Below are 20,624 nucleotides of genomic sequence, written 5' to 3' on the forward strand. Positions count from 1 at the left end.
GCGTGGTTTCTTACTCTGATCCGCAGTCCCAGAGTGTCCTTACCAAGCCGGCCCTGTGCCGCCCTCTGCGGGGCCTGGAGCCTGCCCAGCAGCTTGCACACTCTGTAGTACTGGTCGTCCGGGGCGGGAAGGTGCGGGGAGGGTGGGGAGACCGGCCTAGAAAGCCCTGTAGCTCTGCTAATAGAGTGGAGTTGTTTTCAAGGCTCCACAAGTCTGAAAAGATTTAAGGTCTTTTGTAATCGATTGTCCTAAGTTACAAATAAGAGCGCAGGGTTTTATGCTTGCAGGAAGTTTATTGACAAAGTACGCTCGGTGGCAGACTCCACCTTGAACGTTGGCTCAAACGGCATCGTATCCAGCATCTGTTAGGAATGTAAACAGTGAGTTGTTTAATCACTAAACGGAACATGTAAAATGAGTGGCATGACAGAAATGTGAGGTCTACCCTCCCCTTACTAAAGTCTTATCTAATCATGTAGCGGTCTGTAATTTGCACTGCTATAGCCCAGCATTTCATGCTAAAAACAGCCATTCTGAGTATTCCACTGAAAGTCTACAAAGGGGGTGAATGAGAAGGGCACATAGACCTAAGATTTGATAACAGAGTAATCTCCTGAAATACTGTCACTGTGGTACTTGGACCTGCCTGTGAAGGAAATCTAGCTTTTGCCTGTGGGGTATTCAGCATGAAATTCCCAGGGAAGTATCAACTCTTTGGTGTATGGCTTTGACCTTGCATTGTATTATCTTGTCTCCCTGCTTCCTCTAGTGACCTCCTCCTGCCTTCTAGGTTTGTCATTCTTCTGACTTCCTGTTGAGCTATCAACCCCAGTGTCTGTCCTTCGGATCCGGGGCCCTGAATCCTGAGGTCCTCTTAGGTGCCGTCCCCAGCTCCTCCCCACCAGTTTTATTTTGGCCTCCTTGGTATGTCTGAGTCTGCTCTTTCTTGCCCTAGCCCTGGTCTTTAGGCTCTCTGCAAGGCTGGTTCCTTCTTGGGCCTCAGGGGTCAGATGACATCCGGGCCTGAACACCCTAATAAAGGAGGGTCATTGTTGCCCTTACTGTGCTTCACATGGTATCATGAGTTCTCTGTCTGTTCCCACATTGAGGGGGTAGGTCTAGGCCAGGCTCTGCCCACACACAGGGAAGGTGGTACGAGCATGGGACAGAAGGTACTAGTGGAATGAAGAACTTAAAGATGATTTGTGAGTAAATGGTCTGATCCAGTTCTTGTCAGTTGTTTAGGTCCTTCAGCTATTTTCTAGCCTGCCCAGTCTGTAAATCTTCACTCTCCAAGGAACAAGCCTCCTACAGTGACAAGGTGCTCCACCGCATCTCTGACCTGTCACCCCTCTCTCCAGTTGGCCCTAGTGCTTGCATCTGGCCCCTGCCCCGACCCACCCCTTCACCTGCAGTTATACAAAATTCCTACCTAATATCTTTTTTCTTGTAAAGCCATCCCTTTTTAGCATCTTCCATGGGGCTAGCTGAAGAACCAGGTATTCAAAGGTGATTGAGTGGATTGGTTCAGGTCTTGGGCCCTGAGTCCTCTATGTGAGTCATCATGGTGCAGTGCACCTACTCTGCATTTCTTAGTAATCCAGGGTAATGAACTTGGGAGATAATAACCACATCACATTTGAGTATGCCCCAACTCTTTGCATATCTCAATTCAATTTCTGTAAATACCTCTATCTCCAGGTCAACAAATGAAAGTACTAGTATGTTAAGGCCCACATATTTTGGTAGGAAGAGTCACCTACCAGTTTTAGGTTTCTGCTCTGCGAACATGGGCAGTAGTCACGGTTATTTCTCCAGCAATACCGTAACTTCCAAAGGGAGTACGTTTGTCACCAGATCCTGAACCTTTTTTGGCTACATCTTCTACTGGGAATGCAACAGAAAGAAAAACTGGGCTTTGTGGCCTGGGGACATCTTGTCCACTTGGAGGAGGACTACCATTCTGGGGATTTGGGGTATGTTTCTGGAATTTCTGATCTGCAGGAACAGCAATGGGTACTTGGACTGCAGCGTATCTCTTCAAGGCATCTGACTGAGAAACAACAGCATGTCCAGGAAGAGGTTTCCAGTCCTGAGCTTCCTGAACATTCGAGCCTACTAAAATAAAAGGTGGGGCACTGGTCTTCTTACTGTCGTCCATCATCACGTAAGTTGGAGAAGTAACTTTCGGTGGCTGCTGCAGAAACTGTGGATCCTTAGGATTGGATAAATAGAGGGTTGCTTGGGGGAAAGGCCCAGGTGCAGGTGGCGGTGATGGGCGACTTTGCTGATTCATATCAGTTAGACAATAAAGGGTCCACATGTTAGAGTATGGTGGTGGTTGTCCTGCTTCGCTTGCTGCTATGGCTAAAAAAAAAAAAAAAATTTGCAGGCATTAAAGGTCGGTCTCTGTATCCGGCACTATGCACAGAAATGTCTTTGTAAATTTTCTTTACATATAAACAAACAGCTCTCATAGTAACATGTGCCATAAAGCATGCTATAGAGAGGGCTAAATCATGTTTGGTAATGTGAAAGACGTGAGGCTCTCTACCACTGGAAAGTGAGAACAGGGTCGTGCTAGCAGGTGGCAGGGGCACTCGAGTTGTGGCTGAAGCTGCGAGCTCATCCGAAGCCGCCGGTCCCAGAGCCACCAGCTTGAGACATTGCCACCACAGCGCCTGCACGCAGGGCGTGGAGCATCCACACTTGGGGCTTTACCAAAAGAATCGATTGAAGTGTATGTGAAGCCAGTGACAAAGCGTTAATGCACCTGCATAGTGAGTTTTTCTTTACTAAAGAAGTCCACATGGGGCCTCCACTTTTGGTCACATTATCACTTATCTCTGGCCCTTGACAGGCCCCATAATCTCACATTAATTGGTCACCACACTCAGGACATCACAGAATCTAGGACTCAGAACCCCAGAGAGCACCCCCTTTAGGCCAGGCTTGAAATCATAGGTGCTAGGTGGCAGGAAAAGGTGTGTTGGTCCCAGAAGGGCTCTTTAAGGGGAAATAAAGACGTCTGGGAGTGCCATCCATCTGCTTAATACCACAGCATCTATGACGGCAAGTTTAACTGGCCTAATGAAGACTGTACGGTCTTGGAGAACTAAGTCCTAGAAGATGGGATGGAGGTGAAACTTCTTCCTGAGGGAGAGGTGGCATCGGACCCAAATTGTACTGCATTCCCTGTTTGAACACGGGGCCTCATATCCCTGGTACAGCTTTTCTTCCCCAGAAAAGAACAGAACACTATGCACATGATTAAGCTGGTGAGTTTTCAGTGGCTTCAGATGCGGTCAATGGATCCTTCTGCAAGCCAGTTAGAAAACACGTACAAGCTAGCCTTCCATTTGCAGGCTCCACGTGGTGCTTTAGAAAAAGGGCAAGGCACCGGGGAGCCGGACTTGGGGTGTCACTGCTGCTCCCGCCACAAGGGTTGTGCCTGTCCTGCATGCTAGCTCCCGATGCTGCCCTCAACCTTTTCAGTGGTGCAGATCCCCGTCATACTGCCAGACAGAATTTGATCCCAAAACACCTGCTTTGGTAACACTTGACCTTTCCGGCTCTGGGAAGAGTCAGTGTGGAAGAGGACTTCTGCAAAAGGGAGCGGGGAAGTCAGCTCCATCTAGCCCTCAAGGGGTGGAGGTGGGAGAGGGCAGACCCAAGTCCATAGTTAGACGGAGGGAGAGATCAAGCCATGTCTGTGTCACAGGCAAGCCCAGGTGACGGCCAGCAGCGCAGCTCGCGGTGGGGATTTTCACACATGTTGGGGGAGCTGAAGGGAGGAGACCAGTCCTCTTAGCAGCTCAAGCGGACGGCCAGCCTTTCTGCTGCACCGCCTCGGCACTCACCCGTGGGACAGAAGTGTGGCCGAACCGTCCTGTCCGTCCAGCTCTGGAGCTGCCCCCGTGGCTGCAGGAGCCCCCTGGCAGAGAGGCAGGGTCCCGCAGGCTCCCCGCACCCTCTTGCAGAGGCCCCCAACTGCAGGGCGAAAGCAGGGGCGACACACCACCATGTCTCTCACGGGCCACACCTTGGACGGCGTTGTGTGGTTGGAGTTTACACTCACAAGTGAGCAATTTCAGACCAACAGCCCCTGGCCGACATCTGCAACAGCAGATCCAGATCCCAGATTTTGTGCCTGACTCGGGTTTTTCACTCCGTGGGCCATGTCCAAAAGTGCTCGGTGACCCAACTTGGAGGCCAGGCTGGGGGATGTCACTTTAAAATCACTCATCTCATAAGAGTAAAATCTCAAGTACAACAAAGCCCTAACGGAGTTTTGCCATCTTAAAACCTATTGAAAATCGAGCCTTTTGACCAACCTGGAGGGAGCCCACGTCCGTGGTTACCTGCAATACAGAGGTCACCTGAAAATATAATCGGTAATGTTGTAAGTACCTGATTTTCTTACCTGGCTCCGTCAAACCTTGTTCAAGTGCTGCTTCCCGCTGTGGTTCAGGGTCTGGCTCAGTAAGACCTTCTGGAGGAGGAGGGGGGGCACCACCCGCTGCCCTTCCCTGTGCAGCCGAGAGCACTGCTGTGGCAGCTTCCCCGGAGAGCACGAGTTGGACCTCCATCTCCTGGGCTGCAGAGTTTCCCCAGGACTCCTGCCCAGGGTTGCCAGGGACTAGGGCAGTGAACTCCATTGCAACGCGCAGAGGTTTTTCAGAGCCTACTGCTTGGGTGGAGCCCTCTGCCTCCAGGAGCTGTGCAGGCTGACCTTCCAAAGAGGTGTCAGGGAGCAGAACTGTTGCTTCTGCCTCCATATGGACTGAGGAATTATCCTCCTCCAGCTGTTTTACAGAACGCACAGCTTTCTCAGACATGCCCGTGGCAAGGGCTACAGGTATGGGACTAAGTGGTGGCTCATGTTCTTTAAGAGAAGCAACGCGATCAGTAAAAGGGATAACTATGTTTTCTGGTATTTGCTCCACGTAAGCGACTCCTTCAATCACAGGCTCATTGTTATAGATAGATGATATGTGAACGAAGGAGGTGACCTCAATATCGGCCTGCAAAGGGACCTCGGGAGCTTGGTCGTAAGCAGGAGGTTCTTGTTCATCCTGCAAGGGGAAGGAGGAAGCCGCTGCTGGTTCAGCTTCATCGTCTTTAGGTTTAGAACCCAAATCTACACGGACAGCTGTTTGGCTCAGAACCTGAAGGACGGACCCCTCTGCAGAACACGCAGCAGGAGTGGCCGCCCCAGCATCTTCGACAGCCTCTGAGCTCAGCGCCTCGTCGGAAAACACAGGCATACTCGTGGCCACGTCCACCATTAACACGTCAGACTGATCAGAATGAACAGATGCAACTTTACCTAACATCTGAGCAGCAAACTGAGCTGGGTCTGCTGGGATGTAAGCGAACTCTGGTGACACAGCTGCCGGAGGTGGTGATGACGGTGGGGTCGTCATCTTAGGGGTAGACAGTTTCGAAGTGGAACCACGAGCTGCTTCAGGTGTCTCCTCGGGCTCCTGGGGCACCTCCGAGTGAACTGATGGGAACTGAGTGGTTTTGTTCATAAACAGTGGTCCAGTGATATTGTCCTCTTCTGTGTCCGTGGATTTCTCCATCCGTGTAGGTTCTTGGGAAACTATAGATGTTTCTTCCTTTTCTTTCATACATTCTGCTTTCTTCTCTTGTGTCGTTCCTTCTGACCACTTCTCTACTAAAAAAGCCACATGGGTTAATAAGCAGATGTCCCTCCCCACCCCGATTTTAAAGCAGTAACAGGTTGAACACTCGGTTGTCAATACACACACAAGCACGGAGGAGTTTTGCTCAGTTTCCCAGCATCTGTCATTTAGAATGGGTGCGTAAACTTCCCTGTCCTTACCCGCTCAGAAGACACCTCAGTTCGTCTCCAAAATCAGTAACTCTGTGTAGCACAGTGACAAAACGAGGAAGCAAGTACCACCTTCAGCTGGTCAGCGCAACTGCCTAGAACTAAGGAAGCTAGAAACCTCCATGGGCAAAGCTCCTGATCCAAACTCCTACACAAAACCCAAGTGTTCTGGGGGGTGTAGGGGGTGAGGGCAGGGGTTCCCACCTGACCAGTAAGTGATCTAATCTTCAGCTGACATAATGGGTTCTTAATGAAACAAATACTGTCATGTCAATAAAAGCAGTCCTCAATGTAAGAAAACTGGTATTATATAGAATTTAATAGTGAATGGGACAATGGGGCCTATAAAATATTTTGACATTAGGAAACGTCATCTAGTCTAACCTAAAAATGGTAGCACTTGCTGGTAAGGTGTGATAACGCAGCAGCTAAAGTCGAACTGACCCAGAGAGGCAGAAAGAGAACTCTGGATCCATCAGTGGCTGCAGCGACTCCTCAGGCATGAGGGCATTCCCCTGGCTTGGGAGGTCGAGACAGCTAATGACCTAGAAGAGCTCCTAGGTTAGGGGAACCCTTTCCTCTGCTCAGCACCTTCCTGTCCCCCACACCCCTTCCTTATCACACGCTTTCACAGCTGCTTGTTCTACTAAGGGTTTTCGCTTCGGGAAGCATTTCCCTCATATCATAATGAAATCGGCAGGAAAGGCAGAAAGTGGGTGTGTTTCAGCTTTGTTCTTACTCCTTGCACAGTCTGTATTCCTCAGCTGTGACCTTCTTGGGCTCTCATTGCATATCAGGGCCTCATAAGCCTCTTCATATTGGCTGGGCCCAAGCCCACTGCCCCCCGGCAGCACCCCACTTCTGATATCCCCTCAGCGTCTATTCTGCCAGCTTTTCCCTCCTAAGCCTCAAGCCATCCTCCACACACAGGCAGCTCAAGAGTTGGCCAGCAACCCAAAGGAAATGGATTTGCAGACTTGGGGGATCCTTCCCTACAAACACCCCCTCTCTGATACTTTGTTGCCCAAATCCCAGCCATAGTAGTAGCCCCAAACTCTGCTGCTCCATTTTCTCTTCCCAGATGCACTTCCACTCTGTGCTTGGCTTCACTTTACTGGTATAAGAAATTGGAAAATGCTGCTAGGCTGATGAGGGGGCTCACTTTCTGTGAATCTCATCTCCTAGGGATCCAGGCACTGGACTTTGTTTTATAGAATCGCTCCAGCTTTTATGATGGTTGAGGATAGGAGGCTAAGTGTGCCAGCAGCCCCTCCGTCATGGCTGAAGCTGAAATCTCTCTCCCTCCACTGACTTTCACCTAGCTCAGTGTCTGGCAATGGGCAGGAATTTAAAGATTTGTTAAATAAAATAACGAACTGGACTTTACAGATAGGTGGGATTTGAAAGGTACACGGCAGCTCCTAGAGAAGGAAGCAGCATAAACCAAAAATCGGGCAGTAACGGGCTGTCTGGTGCATGGAGAGGGAGATGATGGCAAAGGTAGGAGGGTTCAGATCGTAGAACGCTTTCTTTGCACGGCCTGGTCTTGGAAAGGGATCAAAATTTACACACTATGACAGACATGTCAGAAAGCATTACTTTACTTTCTCTATTTGCATTAAAATGCTTGTTTCCAAATGGTAAAATGTACCTGATCTAGGTTAAAAATATTAAAACATTAAAAATACTTAGTCTCTTTTGGCTAATTAAGTCAGCCTTTTAGGGGTACTTAGCAAAGGTTCTGCCACTTCTAAAGAAGGAAACAAAATGCTGGAGTAAGCGCTGGTTCTGATCCATGTTGCTCTTCGCCGACTCTTGGTGGCCTTGAGGAGAGCCACCACTCCTACTGCTTGGGCCCCGCGTGTTAGTCCCGGACTTGGCCGTATTCGCTGAAGGATTTCCACTTTGTGGGAAATGTGGCTTGTTATTTCCTGGGAGATCCCTTTCCTAATTTAATTTGTTCCTCGTTAGCATCGGAGGCCCAGCTGCCAGTTTTTATTTAGCCCCAGCATGAACATTTCGTGCTGCAGCTCTCTGCTGGCGTGGCGAGTAACTTCGCTATGTCCCAGCCCGATTCCCTGCTAGTCAGCACTCGGGGACCACTGGGACACAGCTGGACAACTACCAGCCACATGCGGGCCCTGGGACACCAGACATCTTACCTCTGGCCCAGCTGAGACAGACCCTCCATGATTTCTAATCTACAGCTTCAAATTTATTCTTTCAGTAATTACGGACTGAACATCTGAGCATGACGATTACAGTGTGGCTGCTGAACGGAGCACGGGTTATGTTAGACGCAGTGTCACACTCACCATGCAGCTGCTCTGAGAGGCACCCGGGAAAGCAAAGCACAAGCCTTACGTTCGGATTTTAGAGAATTCCAGTCAGAGATTCTCCCCCATCTTGCTTACAACAACTTCCAGTCTCAGCTAGCACTTCATGTCCACTGCCCACGCCCTGGACCACAGTCCCACGCCAGGAAGGACTTCCTGTTTCCCGACCCTTCGCAGCAGGAAAGGAGCTTATATCCTATGGCATATATAAAATAAAGACTTGATTCTGGTATCTTGGGCTCTTAAAAGTCAGCTCTGCAAATTCCAAGAAAATCTTCCCTCAACGAAAACAGGCTCCTGAAAAACTCCAAAGTGTTTCTTACTATGAACTTTGGAAACTCACTGCTGAGTAAAATGGCTTCCAAACTGTGTTCGCATTTTCCCCTAAAGCAAATGAACACATCAATGGGTAGAGATGAACGGAGCGAAGAACAATGGGAGGCTATCTGAAATCAACGTACACTAGCTTAATGTTTTTTCAGAAGTATCCCTGTGACACTGAAGGGTTTGGATTTTGTGAACATCAGGGCACTGTCAACGTTCCTGGACAGCAGAGAGCTACAGTTAGCTGCTCAGGTCCAAGATGTTCTTCCTGCCCATACTGACTCTTGTGTCCTAGTGTCCCTGACCCCCTTGTCCTCATTTTCCTGGTCTGCTGTATCTGCTTCCTCTCTTACTCCTAATCCTGTATTTCTGTCCTAGGCTGCCAATCTGACCCCAACCCTTGACAATACCATCAACTGGGTCCATGATTTATTGTTCTTCTTTAGTATGGACTATTCCGCAACTGATTAATCTTACCACAATGAAAAAGCATAAAACACCCCAGTCCCCTTCCCAGTATCACAACCAGATAATTATTTGAACGTTTTTAAACTTAATGAAATTCTTACCTGTGTACAAATCACCACCCTGTCTAGGCAAATATGAGACTTCAAGAAATACAAAGGACCATTCTGGCACAGTACATCCCCGCTTAGGGAATCGGTATAGCCTTACATAAAAAAAATGCCCAGGAAAGTGCAGAGTAGCACCAGAGCTTCACAAAATTTAGTATAGATTGTTCTAAAATTGATACATTTCTCATTTATTTAATAAGAGAATGGCCACAAGTATGTGTAACCAACTGTGAAAATAATATATAAAAATAGAATTTGACATAAGAATTAAACTAAAAACATTATGAATATTTAATATGAATAAATAAGACATTTAATGGTATGCATAGCTGCTATGGTGCTGCATAGAAATTGAAATTGGGCCCAATGATCAGCAGCAGTGCATGATTATAATTACTATTTTATGGCCAAACCAAGAATGTCCAGGATCAATAAGAAAAGTTAATGGGTTGGGGCGCCTGGGTGGCTCAGTGGGTTAAGAGTCTGCCTTCAGCCTGGGTCATGTTCCCAGGGCCCTGAGATAGAGCCCCACATCAGGCTCCCTCTCCACACTTGTGCTTTTTCTCACTATCTCTGTCACTATCTGTCTCTCTCAAAGAAACAAAATCTTAAAAAAAAAAAAAAAAAGTTAACAGGTTAACTCAGTTGGGCTAGGCTTTCTTGATTCTTCCAAAGAGTTAGCTATTTCCTGCCTTTGTTGGGAGCAGGAGAGGGCTGGTACTAAAAACTAGACTCAGTAAAGCTGAAGGGGATGGAAGGTGATGGTGTTGAGATTTCATCTGCCACTCCACATGGGGAAACCACTGCCCTCTTCTCACAGAGTGGTGAAAAAGTGAGAACTAGCACAATCTGGCCTCAGGCTCTACACAAGAAAGTGACCCCAGAGGAAGTGGAAGAGGATACACTATGGGGAAAGGGAGCTGAAGTCCCTCTCCACTTTCAGTTCAAGAATTTAAAGTTTTTCCAGAGGGATCAGAGAATATTATTTACTATGGAAAGAGTATGAGTTATGCTGCTAGGGAAGATCTAGGTTTCGATCCTAACCTGGCAATTAATTTTTAGAAGCTTACAAGTTTTTTTAATCATGCCCAAGCACCAGATTTCAACATAAAATTGTAATGATGTTACCTTATAAAGTTGCCTTGATTGACAAAATATATTTAAGGACCTAGGACAAAATATCTCACTTCATTTTACTTCATAAATACACCTTTTTCCCCCGCTACCGATTGAAGCTTTGTGGCAGCCCTATGTCAATCTAGGATGACTGGCTGTTCCTCCATCTTTCTCCCTCCCCTGGAACCTCCCTAATTCCCAGAAACAACAATATTGAAATTAGGCCAAAGAATAACCCTATAATGGCCTCTAAGTGTTCAAGTGAAAGGAAGAGAGAGCCACATGTCTCGCATATTAAATCAAAAGCTAGAAATGATTAAGCTTAGTGAGAAAGGCATTTGAAAATTGAGACGGGCCAAAAGCGAGGCCTCTTATGCCAACCAGTTAGAGAAGTTGTGAATGCAAAGGAAAAGTTCTTAAAGGAAAATTGAAAGTGAACACACAAATGATAAGCAAAACAGCCTTACTACTGAGATGGAGAAGGTCTGAGTGGTCTGGATAGGCCAAACCAGCCACAACGTTCCCTTAAGCCAAAGCCTAGTCCAGAGCCAGGTCTGGACTCTCTTCAGTTCTGGGAAGGCTGAGAGAGGTGAGGAAGCTGCAGGAGAGAAGTCTGAAGCTGGTGGATGGTGGATGGTGAGGTTTAAGGCAAGAAGCCGCCTCTGTGACATAACAATGCAAGGTGAAGCAGCAAGTGCGGATGGAGAAGCTGCAGCAAGTGACCCAGAAGCTCTAAGATCGTCAACAAAGGTGACTACACTAAGCAATAGATTTTCAATGTAGATGAAACATTCTGACAGTAAAAGATGATACCTAGGACTTTGATGGCTAGACAGGAAAAGGCAATGCCTGGCTTCAAAGCTTCAAAGCACAGGCTGACTGTCTTGTTAGGTTACTGCAGTTGGGGACTTCAAGTTGAAGCCAAAGCTAGGGCCCAATCCTAGGGCCCTGAAGAATTATGCTAAATCTGCTTTGCCTGTGCTCTAGAAATGAACAATAAAGCCTAGATGACATCATGTCTGTTTATACCATGGTTTACTGAAGAGTTTAAGCCCACTGTTGAGACTTGTTTTTCAGAATAAAAGATTCCTTTCAAAATAGTACAGCTCACTGACAACGCACCTGGTGACCTGAGAGCTCTGATGGAGATGTACAACGAATGTGTTTTTCATGCCTGCTAATACATCAGCTCTGCAGTCCATGAACCAAGAAGTCATTTCAACTTTCAAGTCTCATTATTTAAGAAATACCTTTCATAAGGCTATCATTGTAAAAGATAAGAATTCCTTGGATGGATCTGGGTGAAGTCAGATTAAAACCTTCTGGAAAGGATTCACCATTCTAGATGCCATTAAAAACATCTATGATTCATAGGATGAGGTCAAAATATCACATTATGAGAAGTCTGGAAGAAGTTGACTTCAACCCCCCTGGGTGACTTGGGAGGGGTTCCAGACTTCCGTAGAGGAAGTCACTGAAGATGTGGCTGCATGGCTGCAAGTTCAAGATCAAACTTGAATGGATGAGGAGTTGCTTCTAATGGATAAGCAAGGAAAGTCCTTTCCTGAGATGGAATCTACAATCCTGGTGAAGATGCTGTGACGATTGTTGAAATGACAACAACAGATATACGGTATTCTATAAACTTAGTTGATCAAGCAGCAGCAGGGTTGAGATTGACTCTAATTTTGAAAAAAGTTCTAGGCATAAATGCTATCAAACAGTATCACATGCCACAGAGAAATCATTCATGAAAGGAAGCATCATTCAGTGCAGCAAACTTCACTCAAGACTTAAAGAAACTGCCACAGACACCCCAACCTTCAGAAACCACCACCCTGATCAGTCAGCAGCCGCCAACATCAAGGCATCTCTCTGGAAGCTCAGATGATAGTTAGCATTTTTTAGCAATAAAGTATTTTTTTAATTAAGATATGTACACTGGTTTCTTTTTTAGACATGTTATTGCACACTTGACTATAGTATAAACATAACTTCTATAGGCACTGGAAAACCAAAAGAGTTCATTTAACTGGCATTATTGCAATATTCGCTTTATGGTGATTCGCTTTATGGTGATCTGGACCTGAACCCACAGTATCTCCAAGGTATGCCTGTACTTGCTAATTCCATTCCTCTTTCCCTTCTTTTCCTACCTGTGATGTAGTAAGTGGTAGAACTTAAGAGAAAATTCTTTTGTCTTAAAAGATCACCTGAGTTTCTAAAATTCCCTCAGTTAGGGACACCTGGGTGGCTTAGTGGGTTAAGCCTCTGCCTTCGGCTCAGGTCATGATCCCAGGGTCCTGGGATTGAGCCCCACATTGGGCTTCTGCCCAGCAGGGAATCTGCTTCCTCCTCTCTCTGCCTACTTGTGATCTTTGTCTGTCAAATAAATAAATAAAATATTTTTTTAAAAAATCCCCTCAGTTAATGATTCAGTACTATTTAATGAAGAAACTCTCCTGAGAAGGCTGAAAAAACAGGGGCACTTTCACTGATTCACATGGTAGTGAGATCTGTTTCATCCAACTGCAGAAAAACAAGAGGATCCACAGAAGTGTTCTGCAGCATGAACTGCTTTGGAAATAGGCATATGCCACAAGGGATCCCAGACAGAGCCAGGGACCATCCTAAAGGTCCCAGGCTCTGGAAAATGGTGGAAGCGATGAAAGAACAGAGAAGTAAGAAAAGTGTGCTCTCATGTCTGGTTCTTTTCCTCCTCCCTCTTCCATTACCTGAGTTTACATGAGTTTTTAAAGGCGCAGGGGAGACGGGTAAACACTACTGGTCCTATAAAGAAGCCTGCCAAATATGGGCTTCCTTCCTAGAAAAATCCAGGATGAAGTGTTCAAATAAAACAAATGATATGTGCAGGGATGTACTGTGGATATAAAACAAATGTCTTTCATGCTCATGTCTAATACTTGGGAGTTAAATGGGGACAAATGCACCAGGGATCAATGTGAGACTCTGTCCCAACTTACCAAATGCTAATACCTGATGCTCTCATGCTGAAGAGACTGAAAGACCAGAATGAGGGTCAACTGACATAGTCCTCAAAGAATGGTCCATGTTCCCATATTACAAATCATGGAAAGCCTGGGAGAGCCACAATCCCTGAGACCAGCAGAGCATGTAGGATCTTACAGGCACCACCGTCCATACCTGGCACCGGGATCCATATAAGGGAAGTGTATTTAAAGGAAAAGATGTGGGGCACGTGGGTGGCTCAGTGGATTAAAGCCTCTGCCTTCGGCTCAGGTCATGATCTCAGGGTCCTGGGATTGAGCCCTGCTTTGGGCTCTCTGCTCAGCAGGGAGCCTGCTTCCTTCCTCTCTCTCTGCCTGCCTCTCTGCCTGCTTGTGATCTCTTGTCTGTCAAATGAATAAATAAAATCTTAAAAAAAAAAAAAAAAGGAAAAGATGCCACTTGTTCTATTCACATTTTCCTTGTAGAGAACTAAACCACCATGCAGCAAATTTGCTTGGCATTCCCACAGGAATAGCAGTTGAGGAATTAAACCATTTGGAAGATAGGAGGATGTCACTCGGGAGGAAGTGCCCTACCAAATGGAAACCTTAAGATGTATATCCGTAGATAGTCCCTCTTTAGCCCCAAGTGATGCTTTCCTGGATGCAGATGGAATCGTGCAGGATCTATGATACAACCTAAGTTAATGGATGCTTTGCCAATATGAAATCAGTTGACAGGACAATAAAAGTCAGATAAATGAGCCAAACTGGTTTTAGATAGTAACAAAGAGCTCTATGTTTTCTAGTCATAACTTCATGTTACCTTCTCATCTCCCTGGTAAACTAGAACACACAATGTTCATTTTATTCTACCACCCAAGAGCAATCTGTCTCTACAGCCATACAGTGAACTCACTTTTAGGATTATTTGCATGTTATGTAAATTGCCTTGGTATCTGTAGTTACTGGAGGAGAAAAGCATTTATTTCCCTCTTCTTACCTCTATGGGAAGTATAGCTATCCCATCAGCCCAGTCTGTTAATTAAACTAATCCACATTAGTTTAGTCCACTTGCTAAACTGAATGTGGGTGGGTAAGTTTCTCAGTAAACAAATCTGTCTCAAAAGCTACCAGTTAATTACCTCCCCTCATAAAGATTCACCAACTTTACCATCCTTCTCAAACATAGGAAGCCTGCTTACTCCTAAGGCTCTCAAACATAGCTCCTGGTGTAGAGGGCATGAGTACAAGCCTGCCATTACCTTGACTTCTTGAGAAACCAGCCTGATAGGGAAGGGGAGAATGGTCCGTGTTCTAGCACTTGTCTGAATCCTGCTGGTGGCAAGCAAAGCCCAGACCTGCATCCCATGGTAAGCTGAGATGCCATCAGGACCCTGCAGGGAAGTGGTCAGACTCGAGAGCAAATATTCCAGAACCACAGCGCTTCACTCTCCTGCCCCTTCACAAATGCTGATTCTTTGCTGGTTTTAGTCTTGTTCTGTTGGGAGTATATCTTTCACTGCAGATTCAAATCCTCGTTTTTTACATTTTCCTAGGTTCTACTCCTGACTTCTCCCTAGCTTGACTAGGTTATGTATTGGCATCACCAAACTGGCAGAATATAAAAGTAGCTCAGCCTCACCTGATCCTACCTTTTCTTTACAGTCATTCCAAAATATTGGCTAGCAAATGCAGCAAAAATTATTTCCTTATTTCCCTCACTGACCACAAGTCTCTGTTTTCCCCACAAAATTCTGCCAAAAGCTGCTGCTTACCATTCTTTTAGATGTGTGTGCCTGTCCTTGGGATGACCGATTTATCCCCCTTTGCTTTGATCCTCCCACCATGTAAACTTTGCCTTTTTTAAAATTTCCTTTTTTCTTTTTTTTTTTTTTTTTAAGATTTTATTTATTTACATGACAGAGATCACAAGTAGGCAGAGAGGTAGGCAGAGAGAGGAGGAAGCAGGCTCCTTGCTGAGCCCAATGCGGGGCTCAATCCCAGGACCTGAGCCGAAGGCAGAGGCTTTAACCCACTGAGCCACCCAGGCGCCCGGCCTTTCTCTTTTTTCGTTGCTCTTCTGTCAATGCAATTTCATGCTGTCATGTTTACATAGGCATTTACACATACACACATAAAACACAACTTCTCTTCTAAGCAGAGGGATCGCCCTAAGCCACAGAGACGGCTGGAGAAGACACTTTCTAGGAAAAACTTCTCTTCACTATCTAGAGACTCTTAGAACAGAAAAGGTGGTCAGTAACACCTAATTGATCCCCTGCCCTCCAACTGGACTGCAGGTAACCTATCACAGGGAGGAAAAAAGAAAAAAGGATGTTTCTTTAATAAAATCTTCCAAGAAGAATGTTTATACAACTTTCCTATATAGTATATCTCATTATCATTTAGTCTTTATTACTACAACATCCAATTTTCTTCAAAGTTCAGTGTACTTCCTTTAAGATGGGGGCATTGAAAAGGGTTTCAGGGCGCCCTGGTGGCTCAGTGGGTTAAAGCCTCTGCCTTCGGCTCAGGTCATGATCTCAGGGTCCTGGGATTGAGCCCCTGCATCAGGCTCTCTGCTCTCCTCTCTCTCTGCCTGCCTCTCATCTCTGTCAAAAAAAAAAAAAAAATCTTAAAAAAAAAAAAAAAGAAAGAAAGAAAAGGGTTTCACTTATAGCTTATCCACACTGTTTGAGGTCTCATTGTACCAAATGGTTTGAAGGTTGAGTCTCTCCTATTTTTGTCTTTTAAAGATTTAAAATCCTCCAGACGTATCTCCAGATTTTTTAAAAATGGATCAAATAATTAAATAATCACATGGATGGTTTATTTTTCAAAACATCAGAGTGATTAAACAAAAAATATTTATGGGCACCATTCTTAAACATATGGTGGTAATGATGCAATAATTTATAACTAGGATTAGTCAACTGTTAACACTTGTGTTACTTACCTTTAATCTGATGAAATTGTTTAACAAGATCTTTTATATCCAGAGAAGTATTCCCTGAAGGAATAAATACAGGAAATTAGATACATAAAATGCCCAATTTAAAATGCCTTCCTTTTCAAAGCAACACGTATATAATCTAAAGGAGTAACAAACCTTCTCTAAACACAATAAGTTCTTTAAAATAAACTGCTGCGAACTGGGTGATGTTTGGTGGATTGGTTTTGAGAACGGCTCTGCTGACTCCTTCAAGCAGAGTCTTGAGGCCATAAGGTACGACAAGTCTGGGCTTTGAAGAAATCATTTTGGCAGGATGTCTGTAATCTCAACTATAATGAAGAAAAACAAAGTCTTATAGTATATATTTTTTACTGAAATATTCACGAGATAACTGTAGTTTCTAAGAATAAACCTATCTCCTATTGAAATTGTTAGCTTGAGTTTAACCTCTAGGCATTTATTCTAACAAAAATGAGCTAATTACACACACACACACACACACACACACACCCAGTAGATTATGTGCAGATGAGTGATATGGTACTATTAAGGAAACCCATGAGAAAAGCCCTGCCAAGAACTCTAGGATCATACTAAAAACAAAGAAGGAAAAATCAAGCAACCAAACAAAACTTGTTCCTGTAAAATTCAGTAAATATTTTGTACAGAATTTCCAGAAAGATAAATTAAGGTCATATGTCTGTGTATAAACAAGATCCTTCAAAACTACATAGGGGCACTGGCTTTTCTCTGTCTTCATCAAATAGAATTGTAGAATAGGGTTTTTCTACAAGAGAATCTCTTTTGCCTCCTTTTTCTAAATCTACCCCTGGACACATCAATCAGCTTTCAATATACAGTTTTTAGCTTTAAATTTAATTTTGCCTTAACACTAATCAGAATAGGAATAAGTTACTTGTGGTATCATACCACCCACTGCCATATGCCTCTCTTTCTCATATCCTCCCTTAACCTCTGCCCTCATTCGCCCTCCTCCAGCCCTTCTGGATTTTAAGTGGTACCAAGGGTATTGCATAGTCTAACCTGCAATGCTCAAGAGTTGCAGAGGTTGCCATTCTAATCTGTGTGTCAGTGTGTGTGTGTTGTTTCATTGTAGAAAATGATTTAAGGTTTATAAAAGAACAAAATTATTTAAGGAAATGAGTTCAGTGGTAAGGGCAAATTATGGTAGAAAAGATATGATGAAGCTACAGGTAAGGTTATATCCTAAGACAAGCCATAGGCCCTATACTTTCATAGAGATGGGAGTGTCAGATCAGCCCTTGAGCTACCCAACAGACATTAAAAAATAGGAAACAGTTGGTTAAATGATCTGTCTTTCCTGAGATAAAAAACCAAATCAGCTGCCTGGGTGAATCACAGGTACTGTGAACACTGAGACCCAGGAGAAATTTCTCCTATGGGTCCTTATAAAGGGGAGAATACTGTGAGATAATGAATCATGTCAACAACATCCCTACAATAAAGAGAGTAATGAGTTTCATGGGGCTAAGCTGCACAGTTACAGCAATTATACAAGGAGCCAACCTCTAATAAAAAGTAATGTGTCATAGCAAAATGCTGAATATTTAAAAGCGCATTTTGTCTTCCCAAAGGTCAGGGGAGAAAATGAATCTCTATTGGCCAAAGCAAACCCTTTAAGGATATCATTAAGTATACTGAATCCTTTAATGAAAACCTACTCTTAGAGTAAGTCAACGGGACCTTTACGAAATTAAACCATCTTTTAAAAAAAACTACTGGCGCAGCTTTGGCAAGCCCACATGCTAAACGTCAAGGGCCATAGGCAGTAATTTTATGTATGATCCATGTATATACTTATATTCTATTTGTGTGTACGTGTGTGTATGATTTTTTCAAGTACACCCTTGGCACTCCAGTGAGGGTAGGTAAGTCGTGTTTGGAAACGTGGCTTACTAACAGCCGTGGTGGAGCTACCGAAACACCCTTCCTGCAGGCAGTGAGCAGCTGATGTCACCAACCGTGGAGAGACTGATGTCACCAACCGTGGAGAGAATGGCCGTACAGTGATCCTACTGGTTCTCAGCGCAGGTGCTAGCCGCGCCCCCACCCACACCAGACTCTGGGACCTGGGATGCCGCCGAGCATCCTACAACACAGTCCCATGCAAAAAACCTTCCTGAGCAAGTTGAGAAATACTGACTGGGAAAGGAAGCAAGCTTACATCAACGGGTACTCACACACACCTACACTGAAGAACGCTGAACAGTGACCGCCTAACTGTTCCCACAACTCTCCTTTAAAAAAATGTTTGTCAAATACCAGTTTTCGGACCCCACCCCCATGCTGAACCATGAGCTCCCAGTTTACCCATCCCCCCAGCGCTAACGCCTGAGCAGGAGGCAGAGGACGAGGGAGTGGGGGCTTCGGGGCCACTGGAAACGTTCAACAGGACACATCACTCATTCGCTCAGGACCTACGCCAGGGTCTGGGCTCGGTTTGCCGTTGGATTTGTTTGGTGACAAGGGCACCGAAATGGAGAGCGGGTCCGGTTCCACGTCCACTAGCTCTGGAGGTGAGGTGGCAGACTCTCCGCCCAGATCCGGCACCTCCGCCACACTCGCCGGTTGGGCTGCCCTTCCCCACCGGGCTCCCCTTCCGGAGGCCCTCCGCCTTCCCACACACTGGAAGAACTGTCCACCGAGCCCACTGCGCAGGCGCCCCGAGAGCCTAACTGCCTCCTGGCCACACGGTGGGGGGGGCCTTTTCTCCAGATTCGCCCCACCTTCTCCTTTCCGGCTGTGCTCTATAGTGCTTCCTCGTTGCCCCCTTGCCGGCGGCTCCTGTAGGAGCCCGAGCGCCCTACGGAGCTTTTATATCCCTGCTGACGTCAGGCCGTGCGTCACAAAGCCCCTCCCTCCCTCCGAGGGCTCCAGCTCCCAGGGAAGGAGGCGGAGCCTGAGTGCTCCCAGCCAATGGGGACGCCGAAGGGGAGCCGAAGGGAACAAAGGCTGGAACTCTGAGAGCCTAGCGGAGGAGTCGCCTCGCGTTTTCTGACAGAATACGAACGGGCGTAGGGAAACGGGCGTTTTCAAACGGCCAGGAGTCGGTCAGGGCGACAGCCTCTTCGCTTTTGGTCGCACAATATAAAAAAAGAGCTGTTGTATTAGGAAAGAGAAATAGATTTATGGCAGTTCTCGCCGTCACCACCGCGCCTTTCACACCACTCCCCCACCTCACCTGTTAACTCTCAGTCACCTTTCCGAAGACTAATTTTAGTCACGTTATACAGAACAAACACTACTATAAAGAGAACAACAATTTCCCGCAACACGTACTTTCCCTCTTGAGACCATCCCCTGTGGAGAGACCTTGGTATTAACCCTTAAGATTCCAGTTTCCCTTAATTACAGTTTTGCAATACCCGGGGCACAACGCATCCTCGACAGCCACCAGCGGGACAGGGAAGGCTGCGTCCTTCCAAAAACCTGTTCTCTCACCATTCTGGCTCACAGGTTTGTACCGAGCCTTAACCTCCATCATAACCATGAAGACCAAGGCTTCATTGTAATCCATTTTCATATATTTAAAAAACAAGAACCGCTGGAAATCTACCATGAAATAATATCTTCAGGGCATCCATCTGATAAAACCTTTTTTTTTTTTTTTAAACTCAAACAGTTAAGGCTTCCAGAGCTCTTTAAAATAAAAAAGGTCATGCTGAGGCTCTGGTCTATGCTGCACGGAGCACTTCCTACGGATATTAGTTCATCCATATAATTATTACTGAATGCCCCTTATGTGGCAGGCTCCCTCTTCTCATGAAGATTATATTTTAAAAGGAGAAAAGTTAATTTTAGATTTCGAGTGTGAGGACAGGTCTGCAGATGGTACATTCTTTTGGTCCATCACTACCCTCCAGCCCCACTTTGGTAGAGAAAAGTGAAATGAAGCTTCCATGACTTCTGATGGTTCACAATATATTTAACCAACAAAGACAGAAAATGACCTACTAAAACCCCCTCAGTACAAACCCCATTTGTGGTGTCTTCGGAAATTAAGAGACATTTATGCTTATGTAGCCGGACCTTGACAGGCCATCCTGGACACACAGGTGTTAGGTACTGTGCAGAATATCTGAGACTCACGTCAAGCCCTTACTCTTTCCACAGTTCTTCAATAACTGCTTTGTCCAAGTCCCTCTGAAATGCAAAATTTTACAGTGAAAACATTTAACCAAAAACTTTCAAACCACCATTTGCTGCTTTGATTTCTAGAACTAATGATTTCATCTGGTTTTCCAATCTTCTTGTCTTCCCATCCTGTCACTAACGACCTAAAGGCAAAATGCAAATCTACTTTGTTTTCCATTGCTCCCTGCTCCCCACCCTTACTTTACAGAAGAGCTCAAGGTTCTTGGTGGGGCCTCTGCATAATTCCAATCTCATTTAGTCCATTTTTACCTGACTACATCCTTCTTTAAATCTCAGCTGGCAGGGAGCCTGGGT

At 45.5% G+C, this 20,624-nt stretch overlaps 1 protein-coding gene across 5 annotated transcripts; it reads right to left on the bottom strand.

The window, feature by feature from the left end:
* Nucleotides 1–131: 131 nt before the first annotated feature.
* CABYR (calcium binding tyrosine phosphorylation regulated) lies at nt 132–19,747 on the bottom strand. 5 transcript variants are annotated; one of them, XM_032309393.1, is made up of 6 exons: nt 18,902–19,746; nt 16,290–16,462; nt 16,137–16,190; nt 4,424–5,677; nt 1,764–2,367; nt 257–362 (listed from the first exon to the last, which is right to left on the bottom strand). In XM_032309393.1, exons 2-5 carry the CDS (start codon nt 16,435–16,437, stop codon nt 1,769–1,771), a joined length of 2,055 nt encoding a protein of 684 aa, XP_032165284.1. In that variant the 5' UTR covers nt 16,438–16,462; nt 18,902–19,746; the 3' UTR covers nt 257–362; nt 1,764–1,768. The 5 variants fall into 5 exon arrangements, with proteins under 5 accessions (XP_032165286.1, XP_032165284.1, XP_032165282.1 ...); XM_032309391.1 differs by having other exon boundaries at nt 4,424–5,680; nt 18,902–19,744; XM_032309396.1 differs by having other exon boundaries at nt 5,330–5,680; nt 18,902–19,722.
* Nucleotides 19,748–20,624: the final 877 nt, after the last annotated feature.

The sequence above is a fragment of the Mustela erminea genome, chromosome 13 (assembly GCF_009829155.1).
Source record: "Mustela erminea isolate mMusErm1 chromosome 13, mMusErm1.Pri, whole genome shotgun sequence".
Lineage (NCBI taxonomy): Eukaryota > Metazoa > Chordata > Mammalia > Carnivora > Mustelidae > Mustela > Mustela erminea.

Bases quoted from the DNA above. Each gene is read 5' to 3' on its own strand.
- CABYR (XM_032309391.1), bottom strand. From the start codon at position 16,437: ATGATTTCTTCAAAGCCCAGACTTGTCGTACCTTATGGCCTCAAGACT. The intron at 16,191-16,289 runs GTTTGTTACTCC...TTATTCCTTCAG, and splicing joins ACTTATTGTGTTTAGAGAAG to GGAATACTTCTCTGGATATA. The intron at 5,681-16,136 runs GTAAGTAACACA...TGGCTTTTTTAG, and splicing joins ACAATTTCATCAGATTAAAG to TAGAGAAGTGGTCAGAAGGA.